Below are 26,311 nucleotides of genomic sequence, written 5' to 3'. Positions count from 1 at the left end.
GCACCCACTTTCTGGCCACCCGAGAGAGGGGCATTTTTCTGTGTGTTTCTTGGCTAAAAAGTTTTTGTTTGATTTCTTTTGTTTGGTAATAACAGCTGAACTCTGGGACTATTTTCAATTTCACAACCGTAGCCTTCGTTTACGCTATACGTGAGCATAAACAAAAGCTGTTTAGCCGATAAACATGGGAAAAATACCCCCTCTCTCAGGTGGCTAGAAAGTGGGTGCTTATTTAAGTTAAATTTACATGGAAAAGTGATCGGCCACTTTTCGAAAAAGTAATTTCTTCATATCATAAAAACTATTTTTTTGCAACGGAAACGGTTTGCAGATTCGTTTTTAGCACACCGAAGTCTACAAAATTTTTTTTGTTATATACGAACGTGAGACGCACGGCCCTTAATGGAAAATTATATCAAAAATCCGGGGAAAATAGTTTTCAATAAAAACAGCAAATGAATTCGATAGAAAAAAAATGGATGCTATGTTTTTTTTTAAATTTTTCTGTGTGTTTCTTGGCTAAAAAGTTTTTTGTTTGATTTCTTTTGCATGGTAATAACCCCTGAACTATGTTTATGCTACGCGTGAGCATAAACGAAAACTGTTAAATATGCACTCGTGTACCAAACTGCCTTGTCAAAAAACCTTTAAGCCAATAAACACGAAAATAAATGCCCCTTTCCCGGGTGGCCAGAAAGTGGGTGCTCACTTTAACTTAAATTTACATAGAAATGTGATCACCCACTTTTCGAAAAATAATTTCTTCATATCATGAAAACTATTTTGGTACTCATCGGGCGTTGATTTCCATGGCGACCCGCAGAATTATTTAATGGTCGTTCCCTTAGTCCCCCCCTAGTCAAGACTAACGCATGTGCACGTAACATTTTTTATTTATTTACTTACGTGGCAGAGTTATACAACCATCACCCCCATGCGAATTTCTATACTGATAAGTTTTTTGAAATTTTTTCACTGGATTATTATTGATTGAACACTAACCAGATTATAAAAAAATTAAAAAAAAAAAAATTATTTCAACATTTGAAAGGGGTACTCACTTTTTAGTTACCACGTTCTGGTAAATCAGTTACCCATTTTTTTTTTTTTTTGGTTAAATACGGAAGTGTCTTTGGGAGATATAAAATGGTCGCATGTTGACGAAGCAATGTATCGGGAGGCGTACGGGATGGAAAATTATTGGTAAATTTTTAGATTAGGTCCACCTCCTCAATTTTCTTTTAAATGACGACTTGTAATGGTTTTCGACTATGCTGAATACGAAAATCGCATTGACATTTTGCAGAAATAAGTAGTTATCAAGATATAAAAAGTTGTATTATGCATTGTAATCTTTGGCGGCCATCTTTTTTACGCGCGTGCATTTGTTTATGGCGTGTGCGCGCGTAAAAAGATGGCCGCCAAAGAATACAATGCATAATATAACTTTTTATATCTTGATAACTACTGATTTCCGCAAAATTTCAATGCGATGTCCGTATTCAGCATACTGGAAAACCTGAAAATGTCGTTATTTAAAGGAAAATTGTGGAGGTGTACCTAATCGAAAAAAATACCAAATTATTAAACATTTCGGTACTCATGCAGAGAGTGATCCGTGCTGAAATAATAATGTTATTGTTTTAAAAGCCATTCTTAACATGGGGAGGGTGTTTTGTACCTATTCTGTACTTTAAGCTTACAATTGAATAAAAAAAAACGTATCATAAAACTTTAATTAAACGTGGAAATACGATTTAAAAACTAGCGCGGATCACTCTCTGCATTAGCACCAACATTTCTCCAGCATGTTAGTGAAATTTATAATACTTAAAATTTTTTTAAAAAACCCAAAAGTTTTGAAAAAAAACCCCAAAAAACCCTCACCTTTCATAAAAACAAATTATTTAAAAAACAAAAACAAAAAAAACACCCACAAACTGACTTTTAACTAAATAAGTAAAAAAAAATTTTTTTTAAAAACTCGAAACTTTATTTTCATAAAAACAATAAAAAGGTCATGTTCAATCTATTTTTTTTTTCTTTGAGAAACAAATATATTTCTGACTTACAAATGCGGTAGAGACTCATATTATTTTTACTTTCTATGGTTTTGATATACCGCGTTTTTATTGGTTACAAAATGGGTGACTGATTTATCAGAACGTTGTAACTAAAAAGTGAGCACCACTTTCAAATGTCGAAATAATGATTTCTTTAAAAAAAATTTTTTTTTTAATAATCTGTTTAATTAGTGTCCAATCAATAATAATCCAGTGAAAAAAATTTCCAAAAACCTATAAACATAGAAATTACGCATGGGAGTAGAACTATGGCACTTTCGCACTTACTTTTACAAAGATTATTTACGTTAACTCTTTTCATAAATAATAATAAAAAAAAATAACTAAACCATTTATTGATAATTTGTCTTGTGTACAAACATTTATTTATTTATTTATTTACGTAGGCTTAACTCTTTTCATGAATAAGAAAAGTTTTATTCTTTAAGAATAATAAAAGGAAAAAATGTAGAGAGTGATCCGCGCTATTTTTTAAATCGTATTTCCACGGTTAATTAAAGTTTTACGATATGTTTTTTTATTCAATTGTAAGGTTAAAGTACAGAATAGGTACAAAACACCCTCCCCTCCCCATGTTAAGAATGGCTTTTTAAATAATAACGTTATTATTTCAGCACGGATCACTCTCTGCATGAGTATCATAAAAATTAATACAAATAATACTTATCTCAATAAGTGAAAGGCTCATTTCTACCGGAAATGAAATGGGGACAATCTCGCAGTTACGAAAAATATTTTCATTTATAATTTAATATTTTTATAATTCGCAATTTTAAATTATTTTAATAACATGCAAACATTCTTTGACTTTAAAAATAGATTTTCTGAAAATTTCAATAAAATTGGTAACGTAAAAATATGGTTTTATTCACTTTTAACGAGCCAAAATTACATTTATATATATATAAATATATATATATATGAAAAATGCGAAGCTCGTTGTTTGTTTGTTTACAAACAGGGGATTTGAGCACTGTAAGAGTGGTGGCGGATGTCTATTTAAATAGACATTCCGACGAGTTATTTGCGGGCGTCATTCTGTGGTCGAGTGGGAGAACTGCCGACTGTCAACACGACGGCTCTAGGTTCAATCCTTGGCTTGAGAGAGATGCTAGTCTAGCGGCACTGATAAGTTGTGATACAACGAAACAGGACTGTATGTCGATGACTACAAATATATATATATATTCTTATAATATATATCAATCCTTATTTAAGGAGCTCAATGTAATAACACAGCAATATAGTGAATAAATGACAAAAAACTATATTCCCAAATTCATGATGTTGACCATCTTATAGTTTATTCCTTTAATTCAAATTAAAAATGGCGTAATGGAAATATATTAAAGGTATTTGCAGCTTCTCTTCCAATTTTCGGATTTTAATCATGTCAAATCACACTTAAATTCCTTTTGAGGAATTCATTGCTGCTATTTCTTCTGATGAGTTAAGGGCATAATAGATTCACTGATTGATATAATAATTAAGTGATTGATTTTGCGCTACGAAACAGATAGTGTCAAGAATTGTAAAAGTTAACTGAATTAAAGGAGTAAATTATCAGATGGTCAACATCATGAATTTTGGAATATAACTTTTTGCCATTTATTCTCTATATTGCTCTGTAATTACATTGAGCTTTTTAAATAAGGATTGATATATATTATAAGAAAATATATTTTTATAGAAATATATATATATATATATATATATATATATACGTATATATGTATATATTAAACAGTCTTTAATTTTTATTTCACTACTTATTTGTGATCAAGAGCGGGGAACCGCTTGAAATTTAAAAAAATGAGATATTAAATTAAAGAAACGACAACATCGGTTTCATTCTTCATAAAAACCCTCATAACCTTGTAATTATGTACACACACAAACACACATGCACACACATATATAATAAAGTTTTATTCATGTGTGTTTGTTTTGTTTTGTTTGTTTGTGTGTTTGTTCTGAGAATGAGTCATATATGAGTCATAGCAGATTATGTATATACTATACGTCATACGTCATATATAACAACATACCCGCCGTTGTTAGATAAAAAAAACCCAACATATTGCCGGACGGGGTGTTTAATCAGATACTATTTAAAATATACAAAATAATTTAAGTTGTTATGATTTTCCTGAAAGTTGACCATATTTTGGATTTTTGGGAGTATAAAATATAGTCATCTTGATCAATGGAATTTAAACAGGGAAATAAAATTTCATAGCTTAAAGGGAAATAACTAAGAGGTTAAGTGAAAACTTCCGTTTTTGAACGTAGCTAATATTGATTATACTGATAATTAAAATTAAATTAAATTAAATGTAAATTTAATTAGAAATAAATTAAATAAATAAATTTTATATGATATTTCTCAATAGAATACTTTAAGAAATTCTTAATTTATTTTTTATTTCGGACTATTATTCTCATCTTTATTAGTTGTTGTTTTTCATCTTTCATTGGTTTGTTTATTCACAACGTCTCGGCCAACTATTCCTCTGGCCTTCGTCAGGTGGTAACCGCGACGGATAGGAACCTCGAATCTCCTAACTGCATTCTCAGCAATTACTGCCATCCGTAGTTGTTGTCGTCTCACCACATTTTGGCCAAGTAAACCTCTGGCTGGCTTTTGGGTAGGATTGAAACCGCTATCTTCAGACAATGTCCACCTGAAACCGTAGAAATTCAACGTCCCTATCAAGGGAGGATCAAGGTTGGATTCTTTGATCTTATAAATTCACGTTTATTTATTATCTGATCTTCCATAGTCGGGTCCGTACCGATTGGTATATATATTACTCCTTAATTGGAATTCATTTTTGAGATGAGCATTATATATATTAATTTATTTTTATTTCGGACTACTAGTCTCATCTTTATTAGTTGTTGTTTTTGATCTTTTATTGGTTGTTGTTTTTTAATGGAAGATCAGATAATAAATAAACGTGGATTTATAAGATCAAAAAATCCGACCTTGGTCGCCCTTCGGGGCCCGTGGCGCAGTTGATAGAGACGTTTAATCTCTACGGTTCCAGGTAGACATTGTCTGAAGGTAGCGGTTTCAATCCTACCCAAAAGCCAGCCAGAGGTTTACTTGGCCAAAACGTGGGTGGCGACAACAACTACAGATGGCAGTGATTGCTGAGAATGCAGTTAGGAGGTTCGAGGTTCCTATCCGTCGCGGTTACCACCTGACGAAGGCCAGATGAATAGTTGGCCGAAACGTCGTGAAAAAACAAAAACAAAACAACAACCAATAAAAGATGAAAAACAACAACTAATAAAGATGAGAATAATTGTCCGAAATAAAAATAAATTAATATACATAATGCGCATCTCAAAAATGAATTCCAATTAAGGAATAATATATTTAAGCAATTCTATTATTAATTTGCATAAAAAAATGTAGAGTTTAAACAGATTTTATTTCATGTAATATGCAAATGAGATAACCTCTTGAATGTTCCTATTTACTTGCCTCCCCACGACGGCAGAGTTAGACACCAAGGTCGATTTTTAATGTTGGTAAAGGAACTAAAATAAAAATTGTCTCGGTCATGAAGGACTTCTCCTCCACTAATCGAGAACAAACAATTAAAGTGTAGTATCAGAACAGATGGTATTTATTTGCTCCCCCACCGAGCAAATTAGGCACAAAGCCGATTTTTAATGTGAGGAGTGAAGGGAGGGGGAAGGGGAAAAGGGGACCAGCTCCCGAGAGGTGGGAAATGGGAGCTGGTTAAAGGTAAGGCATGTGGGGTTGCCCCCACATCTGGTCTTTGCTAGTCATAGCTAGTCATAGCTGCAGTATCTGCCGGAACAGATGGTATTTATTTGCTCCCCCACCGAGCAAATTAGGCACAAGGCCGATTTTTAATGTGAGGAGTGAAGGGATGGGGAAGGGAAAAAGGGGACCAGCTCCCGAGAGGTGGGAAATGGGAGCTGGTTAATGGTCAGGCATGTGGGGTTGCCCCCACATCTGGTCTTTGCTAGTCATAGCTAGTGATAGCTAGTCATAGCTTGCAGCATCTGCCGGAACAGATGGTATTTATTTGCTCCCCCACCGAGCAAATTAGGCACAAGGCCGATTTTTAATGTGAGGAGTGAAGGGAGGGGGAAGGGAAAAAGGGGACCAGCTCCCGAGAGGTGGGAAATGGGAGCTGGTTAATGGTCAGGCATGTGGGGTTGCCCCCACATCTGGTCTTTGCTAGTCATAGCTAGTCATAGCCTGCAGCATCTGCCGGAACAGATGGTATTTATTTGCTCCCCCACCGAGCAAATTAGGCACAAGGCCAATTTTTAATGTGAGGAGTGAAGGGAGGGGGAAGGGAAAAAGGGGACCAGCTCCCGAGAGGTTGGAAATGGGAGCTGGTTAAAGGTCAGGCATGTGGGGTTGCCCCCACATCTGGTCTTTGCTAGTCATAGCTGGTCTTTGCTAGTCAAAGCTGCAGTATCTGCCGGAACAGATGGTATTTATTTGCTCCCCCACTGAGCAAATTAGGCACAAGGCCGTTTTTAATGTGAGGTAAAAACCAGCTCCCCTAAAAGGGGTCACTCTGGTTACCAAAAATAATAATTGTCCCAGTATAGAGGGTTTCCCCTCCATTGACTGGTACAAATTATCTTAAGTGCAGTATCTGCCGGAACAGATACTACACTTTGATCTTGGCCCGAAGACCAATGTTGATTTCTTTTGAATAAATAGTATATATAGAAATCATGCAGGAATATATATTAGTATATATATATTTTGCGTATATTTAGGCAGAATTTTCCCATTTAAACAGACATTCTTAAGGACAACAGAAAGCGTCTGTTTTGTAGTATCGTTTTTATTGTTTCAATTTTTCGTATCATCTTTTTTGTATATACGTCGAATGTATAGATGTATGATCCAAGCTTTTTTCAAAGTGTCCACGGTTTTTAACTTTTAACTTTTTGTGTAATCATCTACACATCTTCAGGAATTTGTGTGAGAGGTTCGGTGGGAATTATGAGTAGATTTAAATAGTAGTTGGGTTGTGAGTGAAGGTGCTAGTTAGGGTTAGTAGGTCAGCTGGCGGCGGTGGGGGTTAGTATAATGGGGAATGGGAGAGCGTGCCAGTTCTAGGCTCAGTGGTAGGAACGGGCTGGGTGTTAGGGGGAAGTTATCCAAGGTATTTAAGTGTGTTGGTACTTATTTGGAATACGACTTGATTAAGTATATGTATTTTTTTTTGCGTTTTATATAAATAGCTTCAAGGATTTTTAGTTTCTTAACATTTGTTTCATGGTGTAGTATTTTTGTGTTGTTGATTTAAATTTCTCTGAAATTCGAGGGGGCGCAGTGATGTATTTTATGTAAATATTAGAATATAGCCCTAGATTCAACATCATGGCAGGTAAGGCGACGGGATAATGTGATAGGGGTATGTCCGATGTAACTATTAGTTGCATTGTTGTCATAAGAGTTACATTCTGTCAAGCGACATTTAAACGGATAGATGACGTTGGTGTGTTCAAGTTGTTTTAGAGGAGGAGAGAGATTGTTTTTAATAACTAAGTTTAATTCAAAAATTGAAAAAAAATTAAAAAAGGTATTACAAATCAGAAACTTTCTGTTGTCTGTAACAATGTCTATATATATTTTATGTATTCCTTATTAATTCTAACTTGTGTTTTTTACGCTCATTTCAGGAACTGATGTCTGATATTACCCAGGATACTCAACTGATTGATAAATCTCGCTATAAAAAAGGGGGATCTAAAGTGTTTCAAACGGACAAGCACTGGATGATAGTCCTTTCATCTTTTGGAACCTTCGACCACAGCGCACACCGGGCAAATCCGACTGGATTCACGTCTTTCCACGTGTGGCTTGGAGTTACGAGGAAGTTCCGAAGAAGAAGAAGAAGTCATTTTTGTATACTAAAAGTTCTGACGCGCAACACTTTCTTTAACGATGGCAAAGAGGTATGTCTGGCGACGCGTTTGATTCGTATTAAAGTGCCGCTCTACAAGTTTCTGCGGACGATTGAAGTGACGTACCTGTGCTGTCTGTAAAAGCGCACACACGCACGCACACGCGTCTACATAGGTAAATGAAATTAAAACCGCAATTAGAAATGTCCGCTATTTTACCGGAACGGTAAAATCAGCACTTGGAACAACACAAGAATACATACCCGAAAAAAAAAAAAACGTCTAAATTGTGTCATAATCCCCATAATTTACGAAACATGTGTAAAATAGTTTTGCTACCAAGATAAAACTTTACACACACACACACACACACACACACACACACACACACACACACACACACACACACACACACACACACACACACACACACCACACACACATATATTCAATCAAATATTATTAAATGCAACGGAGACACTTAGCTCTATGATTCTTTTTTTTTTTTAATTTTTCGATTTTACGTATAATCTTTTTTTTTTATATCAAAATCAAAAATATTAATAAAAGTTCCGTAGTTGTTGCTGTCACGAGCGTTTTCGATTCATTCACGAATCAACTTCAGGTGTTGAAGTAAAAGTGCGAAGGAACGAAAATGAGAATTAAAAGTGAAAGCATATATATATATATATATATATATATATAATATATATATATATATATATATATATATATATATATATATATATATATATATATATATTATAGAGAGTAATAGACCAAAGTCTAAAAGTGCAAAGCCTCAGTTAAATGTATTAATACTTTTTTAAACGTTCTGTGCTCAGAGTATTGCAGATATATGATAAACTCGATAAGTGTAATTACTAGGGATGTGACAACAGCATATTCTTTTCGTTGTTTCGACTCTCGAGTGTGTATCCTTTGATATCTTATATGCTTTTATATAGAGTAATGTGGTTCTCGGTTGATTAACTGTGTCGGATATATACTCGAGAGTCAAAACAATTAAAAGAATATTCTGTTGCCATAGCCCTTGGGGTACCTAGAGCTATATTGATGGAGAAGATGAGAGATCAATAATTGTGAAATTATTTGGTGTCTTTCGCAATCTTAACCCCCCCATTTTTACTGACAAGGAGATGATATCTAAAAATGTTTATTTCTCAATATTTTATTTTATAAAGTGAATAAATAGATATCGTTTCTGAAACGATCGTACACATAATTTGATTTTATTATGTTTCTCTCTGTGAAGCAAATGAATAATTTTCACAATTATTGACCATTCATCCTCCCCCCTCTCTTTCTCTCTCTCTCTCTCTGTATGTCTTCTGTCTGTCTGTCCGTCTCTCTCTCTTTATATATATATATATATATATATATATATATATATATATATATATATATATATATATATAACACGAAAATTACATAATTACATATTTTTATGTCATATTTTTATGTTATTGCTCTGTTTACCATATTGAGCTCTCATACCCGGATTTCCTCCTGGAATTATTGCATTATAACACTATATATATATATATATATATATATATATATATATATATATATATATATATATATTAGGCACCGCCAAAAATGGCCGCAAAATCAAGTTGTTGTTTTTTAAAACGAAATTACATTTATTAAAATCCATTATTTCTGAGTAACTTTTTTTTTCCAGAAAGATAAAACCCTGAATTTTATCATATAGAAAACAGAATAATGTAAAACCTTTTCTACTATTTTTAATTCAATTTTAAATGTTAAATTTTCCCAAAAAGTTAACAATTGACATTTTTTGTCTTGCACAAAAAACGTACTTAAATATTTAAAAAAAAAAGGGTTTTTGAAATAATTAATTAATTTATTTATTGTCTAACTAAGATTTAGGATGATTTTCTAAGAGAATATGCAAAAAATATTATAATATAAGTACCTGAATTTCATATAATTCCACTTATTCATATAGGTAAACCAGATATTCGCGTTGACGTAGAGTTCAGATCGACTCTGTTTACGTTTTCGTCTGATAAAAAGCAAACTATGGAAGACCAAACAGGCCAAAAAAAACTTATTTTTCAGTGACGAAAATTTCAATGTATTATTAAGCTGAGGCTGGCCAGTACCAGATGGGTGACCATTTGTATGTGTTTGGTTTTTAATGTGTATGTGTGTGGGGGCCAGACTCCCCAAAATGGGGGGGGGGCAATTTAAAGCAGAATAAAAAAAAAATTATTTCAGCGCGTTTGGTCCACCATAGTCGAAAGGCGGCAAACGTTTTCAAACGGGATCGAAAAAAAAGATGCTATTTTTAACACAAAGGGCACAATATTTATCGAATTTTTCTTTTTGGTATCGATTATTCAAAGCATGCCCTGTTTAATAATGGTCATGCATTATTCGGCTCGCTAAAAGAAAATTGTTAATTTATTTATCAAAAATTTTAAAATAGCTTTTTTCGTATAAATATTAAACATTTTTTTTTTTTGTTTTGCTTAACTTAAATTAATTATTTTACTTAACATATTCACCGAATTTCACACTTCAAAACTCAAAAGCGGGATAATTAAACACAATCGAAGTTCTGATATTCAGACGTCAAAATAAGGTATGCAAACAATTTTTTTTTTTTTTTTTTTTTTTTGAATCTATAATTCTGTCCCTTACAACACAATATGTTGATTTCAGTTTCAGATGATTATTTTAAGCATATTTGTTCCCACTTCAAAACAAGGGGGGGTTTTGTAAGCAAAAAAAAAAAATATATATAAATATCGTTTATGAAAAATAAGTACACTGTTATAAAGTTCATTCTTCTCCTAATAATCGCTGAAAATTTCGTATTGATCAGATAATTACCTGATTTTTGGTAGATTTTTAAAAAGACGGTCCGTCAAAAAGTACTGACCTGCCCCCCCAGTTTTGGCGGTGCCTAATATATATATATATATATATATATATATATATATATATATATATATATATATATATATATATATATATATATATATATACCGAATTTCATGTTGCTCATACTTTCACTATACCGATGAAGACTGAAGGATCGGTCGAAAATTATGTACTTATAAAAAAAGTTTTTAAATTTTTTTTCATAATATTATTTCGTATTCCTGCACGTCACCAATTGAAAGCGAATATAGAAAAGTTATAAGCTTTTATACTTTTCGTATTCTTTTTTATACATTTCCATTCATATATATATATATATATATATATATATATATATATATATATATATATATATATATATATATATGTAAGGCTTCCGTTCACTTCTGAAGAGAATAGATATTCCCTGTAAGTGTTCCTGAGCGGAGACATTTTAGTGAGGCATGGACTGCGCAATAACTAACCGCCCTTGTCATTAAGCATCATTGCAAGACTCCAGTGCTAATAATAAGAAGAATTAAAAGACGTCAGAAAAAAAAATCGGCATAAGAAAATAAAACATCTATTCTTTCATATATTAGTTGCACAACCTAGGCTTGAGAGTCTAGTCTACTCTACTATATCTTTAGCTCCAGACAACACATGAAGGCACGATGTAATGAGCTAAAAAACTCCAACTAGCTAAGGATAAGTTTCATACGGATAGAGTCTGTAATTTTTAAAAATAAATATTATACTCTTATACTGAATTCTTCTTTATAAATGAGCACTTTGCTGGGGTTCGTTTCTAGAAACACTACACCTAACCATATTCTTTAAATTACAATCCATTATTATATACTTTATAACAGCTCAAGCAGCGCAGCTTACTGGACAACCTTTTATATATATATATATATATATATATATATATATATATATATATATATATATATATATATATATGTGTGTGTGTGTGAAAGAGATTTAGAAGGCTGTCACAATGCGAGGAATGAATTATAGTCGCTGTTGGTAAGAGGAGACGAGAACAAGTGGTGATTTACAAATCAATAAGTATATATATATATATACATATATATATATTTATCATTATTTATTTATTTTTTTTACATATATACTTATTCAGTTGTATGGTAAAATGTCTTACTTGTATTCATGCGACGTATTCCATTATTAATTTCGGAAAACTTTTCCCTTTTCAAATGGTGTGCGTAACAGGTCGATTCAAAGCATGCTGGATGAAGGGCCGGAAGTTGTGTAGCTATGTGAGGCCTCGGGGCAAATGTGAGTAGGGGATTTATGTATGGTATGATTAGGTGATTAACATGTTTATAAATTTGCTATTTTTATTTGTCTTTATTTTTATTTTATTTATTTATTTATTTTTCTTTTTTGGTTTATAACTTGTTTTAGCGTGAGCTTTCTTTCTTGGTCTCTGTTATGTTCTCTTTATCATTATTACTATTATTTATTTATTTATTTTTCTGCTGATGTGTGGGTGTCTCTGCTTTTCTGGGTCACTTAAGTCGCTGCTGGGCTGTGTCCGGTCGGTTACTGTGAAAGCGGAGGGGGGTCAGGGTCGGTAGCTGGGAGTTTAGGTTAGTGTTGCTGGGGGTGGGAAGATAGGCGAGGGGAAGGGAAGGGGAATAGGGGTGACATTCTTTGGGAGTTGTTAATTTGTTTATATTCATGAGTCGTAGTAGATTTTTATATTTATTTATTTTTTATTTCTTTATTCTAATTGGTTTGTATTACTTCGGCTAACTTTTAATTTTAGTTGGTTTGTATTAACTTTTGATTTTAGTTGGTTTGTATTACTTCAGTAACTTTTAATTTTAATTATTTTTTTTTTGTTTTATTTAAAAAATTTTTTTTAAATTAAATATATACTGCTGTTTTATTTATTAAGTTTTTTTTTTAGTATATTATTGTTATTTTATTTATTTATTTTTGTATTATTTATATGGGAGGAGGTTGTGGTAATGTCCTGTTTGGAATGTAAGGCGGGCTGTGAGCTGTGTGCAGTGGTGTATCTGTTCTAATGGGTTATGGTTGTAATGGTAAGTGTTAGGTGGGAGCCGTATGTAGAGTTATATATACATGAGTGGTGGTAGATTTTTATATTTATTTATTTATTTTTTTAACCAATTGGTTTGTATTACTTCAGCTAACTTTTAGTTTTAGTTGGTTTGTGTTACTTCAGTAACTTTTAATGTTAATTAATTATTATTATTATTACTTATTTTTATATTGTTTAAATATATACTGCTGTTTTATTTATTAAGTTTCTTATAGTATGTTATTGCTATTTTATTTATTATTATTATTATTATTATTATTATTTTTTTCTTTTTTTTTTCCTATTATTTATATGGGAGGAGGTTGTGGTAATGTCCTGTTTGGAATGTGGGGTGGGCTGTGAGCTGTGTGCAGTGGTGTATCTGTTCTAATGGGTTATGGTTATAGTGGTCACTGTTGGGGGGGGGGAGCCGTGTGTAGAGTTATATAATGAATGAAGATCCGAGCTCCAGTCTGTTATTGAGTTCTGGCCGTAATTTGAATATTAGCAGGGATTCTTTTATGCGAAGATTCCCGATATTGCGTTCTGTGGCTAAAATATCGACTTTAATAGATTTGCTAGTGTTTCTGCAGGTGTTGAGGTGTTTTCGGAATGATAATGCTTGTGTTTGTATGTGTTCTTTGATTCTTATGTGTAGAGGTCTCGTGGTGCTGCCCATGTAGAATTTTCCGCAGGCAGAGCACTCTATTCTGTATACTGCGTGTGTGCGGTGGCAGATTGTTGCGGGGTATACGGGGCAATTTGCTAATGTGCATGGTTGCGGGTCCTCGCTTTGCCTGCGTTTAGAGAATTTCTGTCTAAGGGATGGCCCAGAGTGGGCTAGCTGCATATTGAGACCCTCTCTCCTGATAGCCCTGCGGATAGCCGTTGTGATCTTGTCGCTGAGGTGGGGCATTTTAAGGAAGCAAGTATTGGTGGGAAAGCCTCTTACACGTTTTCTCGTGTTCCAAAGGTGTTTAATAACAGTGCTGGGGTATCCGTTGGTCTCTAGGACCTGTTGGAACCGTTTAGTGCATTCTGTCTTGTCTTTTGGCTTGCTACATTTGCTTTGGATGCGGGTTATCTCATTCCTAGCGTATCCGATGATGGCTTTAGTAGGGAGGGCAGACTTGTAGTGTATAAATATACTTCGGCTGGCTGGTTTCCGGTAGAATTTAGTGATGACGGCTCGTTCGTCTGATATTTTTAAACACAAAAAAAACAAATATCAAAACATAACATAAACTTAAAAAACACAAAAGCAAAAAATAAAACAAAACAAAACACAAAAGCAAAAAATAAATAAAAAACAAAAACAAAATAAAACAAAATAAATATCAAAACATATTATAAACTAAAGAAACATAAAAGCAAAACGGATATAAAATAAAAACAAAAAAACAAAAGAAAACAAATATCAAAACATATTATAAACTCAAGATATACAAAAGCAAAAAATAAATAAATGAACACACAAAAAACAAAAGAAAACCAATATCAAAACAATATAGAAACATATTATAAACTAAAGAAACATAAAAGCAAAACGGATATAAAAATAAAAACAAAAAACAAAAGAAAACAAATATCAAAACAATATAGAAACTCAGGAAATACAAAAGCAAAAAATAAATAAATAAACACAAAAAACAAAACAAAACCAATATCAAAACAATATAGAAACTCAGGAAATACAAAAGCAATAATTAGATAAATAAATAAATAAACACACAAAAAACAATACAAAACCAATATCAAAACAATATAGAAACTCAGGAAATACAAAAGCAATAATTAGATAAATAAATAAATAAACACACAAAAAAACAATACAAAACCAATATCAAAACAATATAGAAACTCAGGAAATACAAAAGCAAAAACTAAAAAAACTAAATAAATAAACACACAAACAAAACAAAACAAAACCAATATCAAAACATAATATAAACTCAGGAAATACAAAAGGAAAAAATAAATGAATAAACATGGGGAAGGACAAGCAAGGCCTCTGACCAATCCATTCTTCACAGGTTTTTATCTTTTATTATCTCAACTTCGGCATGGGACAATTTATTTATTTATTTTTTATTCTTTTTATATTATTTTTTTTGTAACCCAAAGGTTAAGTATCTGATTTTTTTGTTTTGCGTTGTAAATGACTTGATAAGCTCGACAGTATATCGTCTATAGCTAGGAGTCAGACTTTAGGTAGTCCGCATATTCCGAACGGGCACGCAGAATGAGGAAAACGGTATTTTTGAATTTCACACACGCAAATTTCAGAAGCAAACATACATACCCAGGAGCGGATACACACCGTTCTGTATGTTTCCTTGCACATACACACAGTTTATGAAATATAAATAAATATAAAATGTAAGAAAACCACAAAATTCTACATGTTTAAATATACAAAAATACATGCATAAACCATCTATACTCTCTTACACCCGCGAACATATATACATAGACATACACGCGCACATATATACAACGCACATGTACAGTTCCTTATATTTACACTAAACGTAAACGCATATGCATATAATACACATAAATACCCATACACGTGGAATCTTAAGGGGATATCAATCATACCAGTTATCATAGGTGCCACAGGACTTATGAAGAAGAACCTGAAGTCGTACCTAACTATTATTCCTGGTGAACCAAGTGCAAAAGAGATTCAGACAATTGCACTTAAGGGAACAGCGAGGATACTAAAAAGAGCTCTCGGTTGGTTTCAATAAAAAAGCGGGGCAATGTTGGCAGCTGGTTTGGCTGCCCCATACCCAGCATTACAATCTTCAAAGGAAGAAAAATATTATAAAGAGTAGTTATACCTACACACATATATCTACATATATAACTGTTATGTTTGCAGGTTGAACCAAATAACGTATAAGGCAATACAAATGAAGACTCAACAACTAAGGTAGACCAATAAGAAGTGTATTAGGAAAAGTATATTTACAGTATATTTACATAATGGTTGTCAGGTAAGAGAGTCTTGGCTTGAGAACATATCTGCTCTCGGCTCGGCCTTCGGTGGCTTCTGGTTAACACACACTCAGACTAACCGAGTCTTGTTATTTATGTGTAATATTATCCACATATGTAAATGAGTGGGTACCACCACAACAATAACCATATACAAACACGCATATCATACACGTATATATAAAAACATAAACATACACACATATATATCATTTACCTACATACACACACATACCCGGAGGAAAGTATTTCTACATAAAACATGAATAAAGCTATGATTTATTTCAGATATTTAAGCCATTTTCCAGGAAAATTTTCACTAATTTATTACATATATAGTGAAAAAAAAACACATATTTTCTCACATAAAGTTTGATGCACGCATAGAGTACTACATACACTCTCAATGCATGAAAGTTACATATAAATCGACATATACACATATGCATACCTATAGACATACATATACAGATACAAACTAATACAACATAGGCATACATATATATATACACAATAAATATAGATATACCTATACATGCATTGATATACATATATACAAATACATACATACGCATACATACATATACAGATACAAACTAATACAACATAGGCATACCTACATGTGCCAATATATATACAATATATATAGATATTCATGCATTCATATACATATATACAAATACACACATACGCATACATACATATACATATATACAAATACACACATATTCATATACATATATACAAATACACACATACGCATACATACATATTCATATACATATATACAAATACACGCATACGCATACATACATATACATATCTACACATACCCAGCCACAGACACACACATATATAAATATGAATACAAAAATAATTATAAAAATAATTATCGTCAGCATACATGCAGACCTAACTAATATTAATTAATAGTTAATATAGTTTGCGTATTTTCAACATTATGACCCACTACGTAAGCTTACAAGGAAGTATTTCCTGTAATAGACTAAGAAATACAAAAAGATATACAAAGGTATATACCGCTGTTATTGTACCAATACTAATACAACTATCAATTACGATTTTTTTTTAAATATCGGAGGGATGAACCTGAAAACCTTTAGATCATAATCTCATTCACCTTTCGACAAACATATATATACACCCATACAAGCATACAAACATATGCATACACACACACACATATATATATATATATATATATATATATATATATATATATATATATATATATAAACACATATACATACACACACACATATATATATATATATACTAGCATTTCAGCTCGGCGTTGCCCGGGTGTTTGGAGGTGTATGTTGAGAAAAAAAAAGAAAAAGAAAAAGCGGTCAATTTTTTAAAACTTTGACCCCTATTATGTCCCCTTAACATTTATTGTTTTGGACTCAAATCAAGTTATTAAGTTATATCCATGTCCAAGGAACCTATATCTAAAATTTCAAGTGTTTAGACCCACAATTGGCGGAGGAGTTTGGTAGAATTCTCAAAGGTCAAATCGTTGAACTTTGACCCCTTGCTCGGGTGTTTGGAGGTGTATGCTGTGCAAAAAAAGCAAAAAAACAAAAAAATGTTTAATTTTTTAAAACTTTGACCCCTATTATGACCCCTTAAAATTTATTGTTTCGGGCTCACATCACTTTATTAAGTTAGATCCATGTTCAAGGAACCTATATCTAAAATTTCAAGTGTCTAGACCCAAAATTGTCGGAGGAGTTTGGTAGAGTACTTAAAGGTCAAATCGTTGAAATTTGACCCCTTAACAGCCAAATTTCTGGCTGACACCCATCACATCGATTTTCCCAAATCTCAGTACCCGGTATTTAAAATTTCGAGTCTATAGACTAAAAATTGACAGAGTTATTGCGTAGGGAAATGTACACAGACAGACAGATACACAGACACACAGACACACAGACAGACAGACAGACACGTTCACTTTTATAGATATATAGATATATATACATTATATACCCACAGATACAGATACATACATACCCATACATGTACATAAACCCAGATATATATATATATATATATATATATATATATATATACAATACACACATGAGACACATATACATAGATACATAGACATACATATACACATAAGTACACACATACATATATACATAAATATACATGCATACAGGTATACACATAGCCATACATATAAATATACATCCATACATATACATGTATATAACCATACATTCACACATACATATATGTATTATATTAATTAATGGTCGAAAATTTATTTAATAAGATGCACTCTAACTTCAGTAGTATGGTAATTTATTTATCTTCGAAGTGCACTTTTATAAATTTTACAAAGTAAGGTATAAAAAATTCATTGAAATTTTTATATGTTTTTACCATAGGCTTTAAAAATAAAGGTACAATATTCAATTTAAATTGAATCAAAAAATTACCTTGGATTTATTTTATGTACATTCTGTTGCACTTTAAAAAATCATTGGAAATATATCTATATCATTAATTGCTAGATTAAAGATAATGTTTTTAAATTGCAACAAAATGTACATTACATAAAATAAATCCAAGATAATTTTTTGATTCAATTTAAATTAAATTTTTATACCTTACTTTGTAAAATTTATAAAAGTGCACTTTCAAGATAAATAAATTTCAAATTGAATCTTGTACCTTTATTTTTAAAGCCTATAGTAAAAACATTTTGTTTAACAATTTTCATGCCTTGGATGAAATGCTTTTCTAACTTGTATCTTATCTTTTTAAGATTATATTTTAAAACTCTCCTTCTCTCTATTTCAGTTTGTATTTCTCCTCACACCACAACTCATCTTTGCAACCTCCTCTTTGTATTATTACAGGTCTGAATATTCTCTCTGTTTCAGTTTCTATTTCTCCTCACACCACAACTCATTTTTTTGCAACTCTCTCTTTGTAATATAGGTCTGAATAATGAGAAAATCTTAATTTTTTAACAAAAATTTTAAAATAACTTTTTTAGATTAAATCTTTTTAAACTTCTTTCAGAATACAAAATCTTTAAAAAATTAATAAGGAACATATTTCATATAGGTTTCATTAACAAATATTCAGTACATAACGAGAAAAATAGAAATGAAAATCTCAAAAGGAATGTATAACTGGTTACGGTCAATAGTAGTCCTCGCCAGCGAAAGTCTTTGTTATTGTTATCCTATTATTATTATTATTATTGTTATTATTATTTAAAACATTTTGTGTCCCGCTCTTTCGCACTAGGACTAACACACACACACACACACACACACACACGCACACACACACACACACACACACACACACACACATATATATATATATATATATATATATATATATATATTCGTCTCCGTAGTAAAGTAAGTTAACCAAATGATTCTAATCTTACTTTTTATTTTAATATATCTTGTTTTTTATTAGTTTAGTTGCGTTACTTTGGCGATTTCTTAATTTGAATATAATACAAGCAAAATAAATAAGTAAATAAATAAATAAGTAAATAAATTAATAAGAAAACTTTCTGCCATGCGACGACTGTTTAATCTACCTCTACGTATTCTTTTTAAATGTATTAATTGCACTAAATGTATACAACATATGTATATGAATAAATAAACTGCAATAAAAGAAAACGCAAAATAAAAAAAAATATTTGAATTATCTTCCTTGAAAAATTTAGAGCATAATATTCTAAGAATAATTTTGGTAAAATTGATTGCTACCAAAAGAGTTGCATAGGAAAATAGGACAATAAATTTCTAAATGAATAACACTAAACATTAATTTATTATAAACCGTTTAAAATAATTATTCAAATTAGGTATAGCTGTTTTGTGGACGAACAAACAGACATGAATACAATTCTTTCTTTTTTGTTATTCTTTTCACAGGGAAAGGAATCCTCTGAAGGTTGCCAACATCTCCAAACAAAGATATGCAGTAGCTTAATCGAACCTTGAACCCGACCTCAGCGGTAACCATTGCAAAACGGATATTAAAAATTGACAGGAAGTCCTAACATGAAGTGTATTACAGGAATTTTTAACCACTGAAAAAAGATACGAACGCGAATCGATACAGAAACATTCTTATTGATTTTAACGGATTCATCGATATTTTCGTGCGAATCTACGAGTTACGATTTTCTGATTTGCTTGTATTAGTTTAACTGATTCTTTTTTTATTTAAAAATATCAGGTTCTTACAGAAACACACACCCACACACACTTGAAGGTTGCCACCTTTGGCAACTTTGTCACAACGTAAACACGGACCACTGACTTCATCAATAACCGTTGCAAAACGGATATCCGAAATAACAAGGACGTTCTGAGATTAAATGTGTTTCATGAATTTAAAAGACTGAAAAAAAAAAAACGAACTCAAATCGAAACAGAAAAATTCGTAGTGATTTTTAAGGTATTTTCGATATTTTCGTATGGGACCCTACGAGCTACGATTTTCTGACTTATTTCTATATATATGTTTATACTCATTGCTCAATGAAAAAAAAAAACAAAACAAAAAAAAACAATTGCAAGTTTGAAAGCATCTAAAAAAAAAATTCATTCAGCAACTCTAAGAGAAATTGAACCCGGTACGCTGATTTAACAGTCTATCCCGGTAAGCATTACAAAAACGGATAACGTAGATTCCATGAACAAAGTTTCTTTCTTAGAACTGCACGCCTGTGGAACTGTCTCCCGTTTTCCTGCTTTCCAGCTGACTACAATATGGCCGTCTTCAAGTCCAATGTAAACAAGTTCTTTATGAGCCGTTCCCCTTAAATGATCCAATTTACCAATTTTACGGTTCTAACGATTACTACGATATTGTCACATTGCTAACTGCACACTCTTTAATCATTATCCTCGAGTGGCCTCTGGGCCTTGATAAGTGGTGATGCTTATGTAAATAAAAATTAAAGAGGGTATTACGAGATGTAATATATTGCAGGAATACAAAACAGTATCAATAAATACGATCTATAATCGATAAAGAACATCCCTATTGATTTTCAAAGATTTATCGATATTTTCTCTATACATATACAGTTATCGATTTTTCTATATAACCTGTGCCAATACTTAAATTTAAAAAAAATCATCTTTCCACCGAAAGGACAAATTGATATCTCTAAATAAAGTGCTACACAAACTCTGACAGTATTTGAAACCGGAACACCGATTTTGCTGCCTTCCCCGATTGGAATTTATTTACTTATTTCGTCTACAAAATATATATAGCATTTTGACGATAAAAAAAAATACGATAAAAAATATAGATTGATATAAATAAAAAAATAATCACGTCCAATCGCAATTAACCCTAACCCTAACCCTAATTCTGACCCTAGCGATCATTTAACGACATATTGATTAAAATATCACCGCAAAACAATTTTGGAGATATTTCTGGTTCTTATAAAATAAATAAATAACTGTAATAAAAGAAAACGCACACAAAAAGTTATTTAAATTACCTTCCTTAAAAAAAATTATGAACATAATATTCTAAGAAAAGTTTTAGTAAAATTGATAGATATCAAAGCAGTTGCATAGGAAAATAGGCCAATAAAATTATAAATGAATAACACTAAACATTAATTTATTATAAACCGTAAATAATTATTAAAATTAAGTATAGCTGTTTTGGGAACAAACAAACAGACATGAATACAATCGGACGGTCTGAGATCAAATATATAGCAAAGATTTAAAACAGTTAAAAAGATAAAATAATTATTGATTTGAACTAATTTATCGATATTTTCGTATGAGCTCAATTTTTCTGACTTATTTTGACTCGTTTAGACAATTCTTTCTTTTTTATTGTTCTTTTCACAGGGAAAAGGATCCTCTGAAGGTTGCCAACATTTCCAAGCAAAGATATGCAGTAGCTTAATCGAACCTTGAACCCGACACCGACTTCAGCCGTAACCATTGCAAAACGGATATTAAAAATTGAAAGGACGTCCTAACATGAAATGCACTACAGGAATTTTTACCAGTGAAAAAAGATACGAACGCTAATCGATACAGAAACATTACTATTGATTTCGATTTTGACATGGATAAAATTTATACTAACATGGTTTTGAATATTGATTAAATCCAAGGGGTCAGTCTACAATATTTGTATTATCGACTTGTTCCGTGATTGAATAATCCCTTCAAAAATGTCCATTGTAGATGTTAAATCCGTAAATAAAAAATAAACCCCATAAAGTACATTTTGTACCAATAATAATAAGACCAATACAAACGGACGCCATCTTGTTTTTGATTTCCGCGAACGTTTTTTAAACCGGAAGTTAAACGTCCATTAGTTTGCAAAGCCCTGTTTTATTGTGAGAAATTCCCTTAAACCTCTTTAACCGCCAACATAGAACAATCATCCTGTATTAATCGCCAAGCATCCTGCACAAAATCGAAAACTTGGATCTTTAATTTATTCTTCCTTTGGGATTTCTTCTTAGTGGACTTTCATGTTTCTTTTTTTTAATTTTTATTCTTATCGCTAAATGTTTTCCACTTCCTTTTTTTTTAATATCTGATTCGTTACGATCCATCTGGAGAGAACGAACAGCGCATTAATTTGTAAAGAGTTTCGTGAACAGGGCTCAATTCTCGCGAGATTACATCTCAAGAAAAAACAAAGAAGACTCCGCGAGACTTAAGCCACTAAGTCGGACATCTCGGCTTATTTATTGGAAACTGTTAAGCGGAATGGTTTCTATTTAACGCTGACACCTTTTAAGAGATTTATATTTTCCCGCACACACACACACATACACACACACACACAGAAGTGTATATTGAAAAGACCTAATATATTGCCATAACATTTTACATATATTGATACACATATTTTCTACGTCTATCCTTAAAAACTGCTTATCTGTCAAGTCATCATTCCGAGTCATACCTATCCATCAATCGATTTAGTGATCTCTGATAATATCTAGCTATCTCGACATTTTCTGTCTATCCATCTATTTATCTATCTCATCTTTTCTTTCTATCTCATTTGTCTATCTAAGATTTGTATCTATCTATCTATCTATCTATCTATTTATCTATCTATCTCAGTTTTTTCTATCTATCTATCGCAGTTTTTTCTATCTATCTATCTATCTATCTATCTATCTATCTATCTATCTAACTATCTATCTATCTCAGTTTTTTCTATCTATATATCTATCTATCTATCGCAGTTTTTCTATTTATTTATCTATCTATCTATCTATCTATATATCTATCTATTCCAGTTTTTTTCTATTTATCTATTTATCTATCTCAGTTTTTATCCATCCATCTATCTAATTTTTTCTATCAATCTATCTGTCTATCTATTTATCTATCTCAGATTTTGTCTATCTCAGATTTTGTCTATTTATCGATCTATTTATCTATCTATTTTTTTTCTATCAATCAATCTATCCATTCATCCATCTATCTACCTCAATTTGTAACCATACACACATCTATCTCATTTTTTCTATCTATCTATCTATCTATCTATCTATCTATCGATCTCATAATTTTGGGTATAATGCATACATAATCCGCCATTGCTGATCGCAGCGAAGTCGTCAAAACAACAAAAAAAGCAACAACAAAAAAACAACAACAAAAAGTAACAAAAAACAACAACAAAAAACAATAACAAAAAAGCAACAACAAAAAAAGCAACAACAAAAAACAACAACAAAAAAGCAGCAGCAGCAGCAACAACAACAACAACAACAACAACAACAACAACAACAACAACAACAAAAAAGCAACAACAAAAAAAGCAACAACAAAAAACAACAACAAAAAAGCAAAACAAAAAACAACAACAAAAAACAACAAAAAGCAACAAAAAAAATAAACATTTATATTTTTTTAACATATAACGCGTGATTGCACGCTGAATACCCTATCTTCATCAGCCACCAAACAATGTGGAAACCAATTAAGGTGTATAAATAAGTACTTGCACGACTGGCGACACCAGCACCTTCCACAACCAGACAGGATATATAAAAACAAACAATAAAATATATGTATAAACGTATACTAGATGTAAGTATCATACATTTCCTTATGTATGTGGCTCGTACGAAAGGAACCTTGAAGGCGGCATATTCTCGTTCACATATTTTCCTTCTACTTATGCAGTTGCGCGATTGCTATTACACCTCATACCTTGACCCCAGTTTCCGAACCCCGGAAGATCCCACATATGTCATTATCCGCGCACGAGTCTCCACTCGGAAGCGACTGACCAGAATGGACACAAGCAAGGAACCGCCCCCGTTCAGCCTCTCGAACCTAACAAACACTGTCCTCGGAGACGACACGCTCGGAAACGACAGCTACACAAATTACATGGAGAGCCAAATCGCCGGGGTCATCAATCTGTACTATCCGCCAATCCTGATCCTTTTCGGAACGGTTTGCAATATCCTCGTGGTGATCGTTATGACGAGTAAATACTTCTCTTCTTTGTCGACCTCGGTGTTCATGGTGGCGGGCGCCCTGGGTGATGCGCTGTGTTTTCTTATAGCCCTACCAGCCCACTGGGTGTACGTTAATTTTCCGCACGCAATCGCGCGAACGAGAGACGCTCATTACATGTGCAAGTTTTTTAATTTTTTCGGTTGGGGAAGCAGCGATTTTGGTATTATCTTGACGGCAGCCATGACCGCAGATCGGGCCGTGGCCATTCTTTTCCCGTTCCAAGCGAACAGGCTATGTACGGCACGAAGGGCGAAGATCATTGTCTGCATTCTCCTGGGAAGCGTCAGCTTAAAGGAGGCCCATTTTCTATTCGTCTCCAACATAGTACCTCGATTTCGGAAAGATCGCCTCTGCACAGTGGAAGAGCCCAGCGAGGGTTACTCATTCTTCTGGAGAGACATATGGCCCTGGATTCACACGGTCTTCCTGCTCGCCTCATTCTGCACCATCATCGCCAGCAACGTTGTCATCATTTACTACTATCGCAAATCGAAACGGCTGCCGGTCAACCGGGAGATCCGTGGCGTGTCAGAGACGTCTCGTTCCCGACAGATCAGCATCATGCTTCTCGTCGAGTCGTTCGCCATTATCCTGCTCACCTTCCCCTTCTGTATGCACACGGCCTTCACGTCACACAAGCAGTACGCCCTGGAGACGCCGAAGGAGAAGGCCGAAAACCTGCTCGTTTTTTCCGTGGTCTTCTACCTGCTCTACACAAACAAGTGCGCCACGTTTTGCCTTTATTGTATAACCGGTTCGAGGTTCCGAGACGCCCTCTGCGACATCCTCTGCCTGGGACGGTGTGTCCGGCGGGCGAAAAAACTGAAAAAGGTTAAATGTGTCTCACACTCAAACTATACGATGAACCATGCAGGGGCGCAAGCGTCGAGCCATTTTTGAGGCTTTTTTTTTTTCAATCAAGTCAATCAGAAAAATTTAACAGAAATTAAACGCCCTTATTTGAACCTAAAGAATTAAACGGTTCCTTTACAAACACAAATAAATTAATAGATAAGCAAATTGATAGGTAACTAAGTTAATAAAAGGGGGCGTAAAAAACCGGTGTTGTTACAAGGTAAAATCCTTTACGGAGAGAACTCTGTAGATAAATAAACTGATATGTAGGTAAATCTACTATTTTTCAGTGTCCGAAACGTCACTGAAGGGGTTTGAACTTAAATAGATTCTTTATTTTATAGTGACATTTTGGACACTAATCTCTTAAAAGTCACTTTGTGAGTGAGTGTGTATGTGTATGGGTGTGTGTGTGTGTGTGTGTATGTATGCATGTTTATGTGTGTGTGTGTGTGTGTGAGTTCCTTCCCCATAGGTTCCGAAACGGCTGAGCATAGCTTTTGCAAATTTCACACGAAGGTTAATTTATATGTCTGGCAGTGTTCTTGGATATGTATTGTACAGAAATTTATACGATAATATCGAAAATCGAAAAAAACTGATCTTAAAAATAGTTTTTCTCTAATAGATAAATAAGAAAAAAAATACAGGGGAATATTTTAAGTTGCACCGGTCGGTACTACGTAACATATTCCCTTTTAAAACTTCTTCCATTTTATCTATAACAACAACAAAAAAAGCTATCTTCCAAATCGTCAAGTCCTAATATCAGCTGACGTGATATTGTAAACAAACACAGGCGGAATTTGATGAACGACATTAACATTGATATATATATTTTTTGCGAATTAGTCCACCGCGCAAATTATTCCTCGTAATATATAATAATAAATAAA

The 26,311-nt window shown here is 32.7% G+C and overlaps 1 protein-coding gene across 9 annotated transcripts in view; it reads left to right on the top strand.

The window, feature by feature from the left end:
* The window catches only part of LOC145261075 (uncharacterized), a 203,103-nt gene extending 177,090 nt beyond the window's left edge, over positions 1-26,013 (top strand). For 2 of the 9 annotated variants that reach the window (XM_080119248.1, XM_080119250.1), the window contains one exon: positions 19,944-26,013. In XM_080119248.1, coding sequence (XP_079975374.1) covers positions 24,102-25,460 — 1,359 coding nt within the window. In that variant the 5' untranslated portion in view covers positions 19,944-24,101 and the 3' untranslated portion in view covers positions 25,461-26,013. Of the gene's footprint in view, positions 1-7,810; positions 8,052-19,943 lie in introns of those variants that run through there. The other 7 variants (XM_080119251.1, XM_080119247.1, XM_080119252.1 and 4 more) reach the window with 7 other exon arrangements.
* Positions 26,014-26,311: the final 298 nt, after the last annotated feature.

The sequence above is a fragment of the Euprymna scolopes genome, chromosome 37 (assembly GCF_053919585.1).
Source record: "Euprymna scolopes isolate OS-2025 chromosome 37, ASM5391958v1, whole genome shotgun sequence".
Classification (NCBI taxonomy): domain Eukaryota; kingdom Metazoa; phylum Mollusca; class Cephalopoda; order Sepiida; family Sepiolidae; genus Euprymna; species Euprymna scolopes.
Note: the sequence above shows the minus strand (reverse complement) of the source record. Positions and strands in the feature narration are given on the sequence as shown.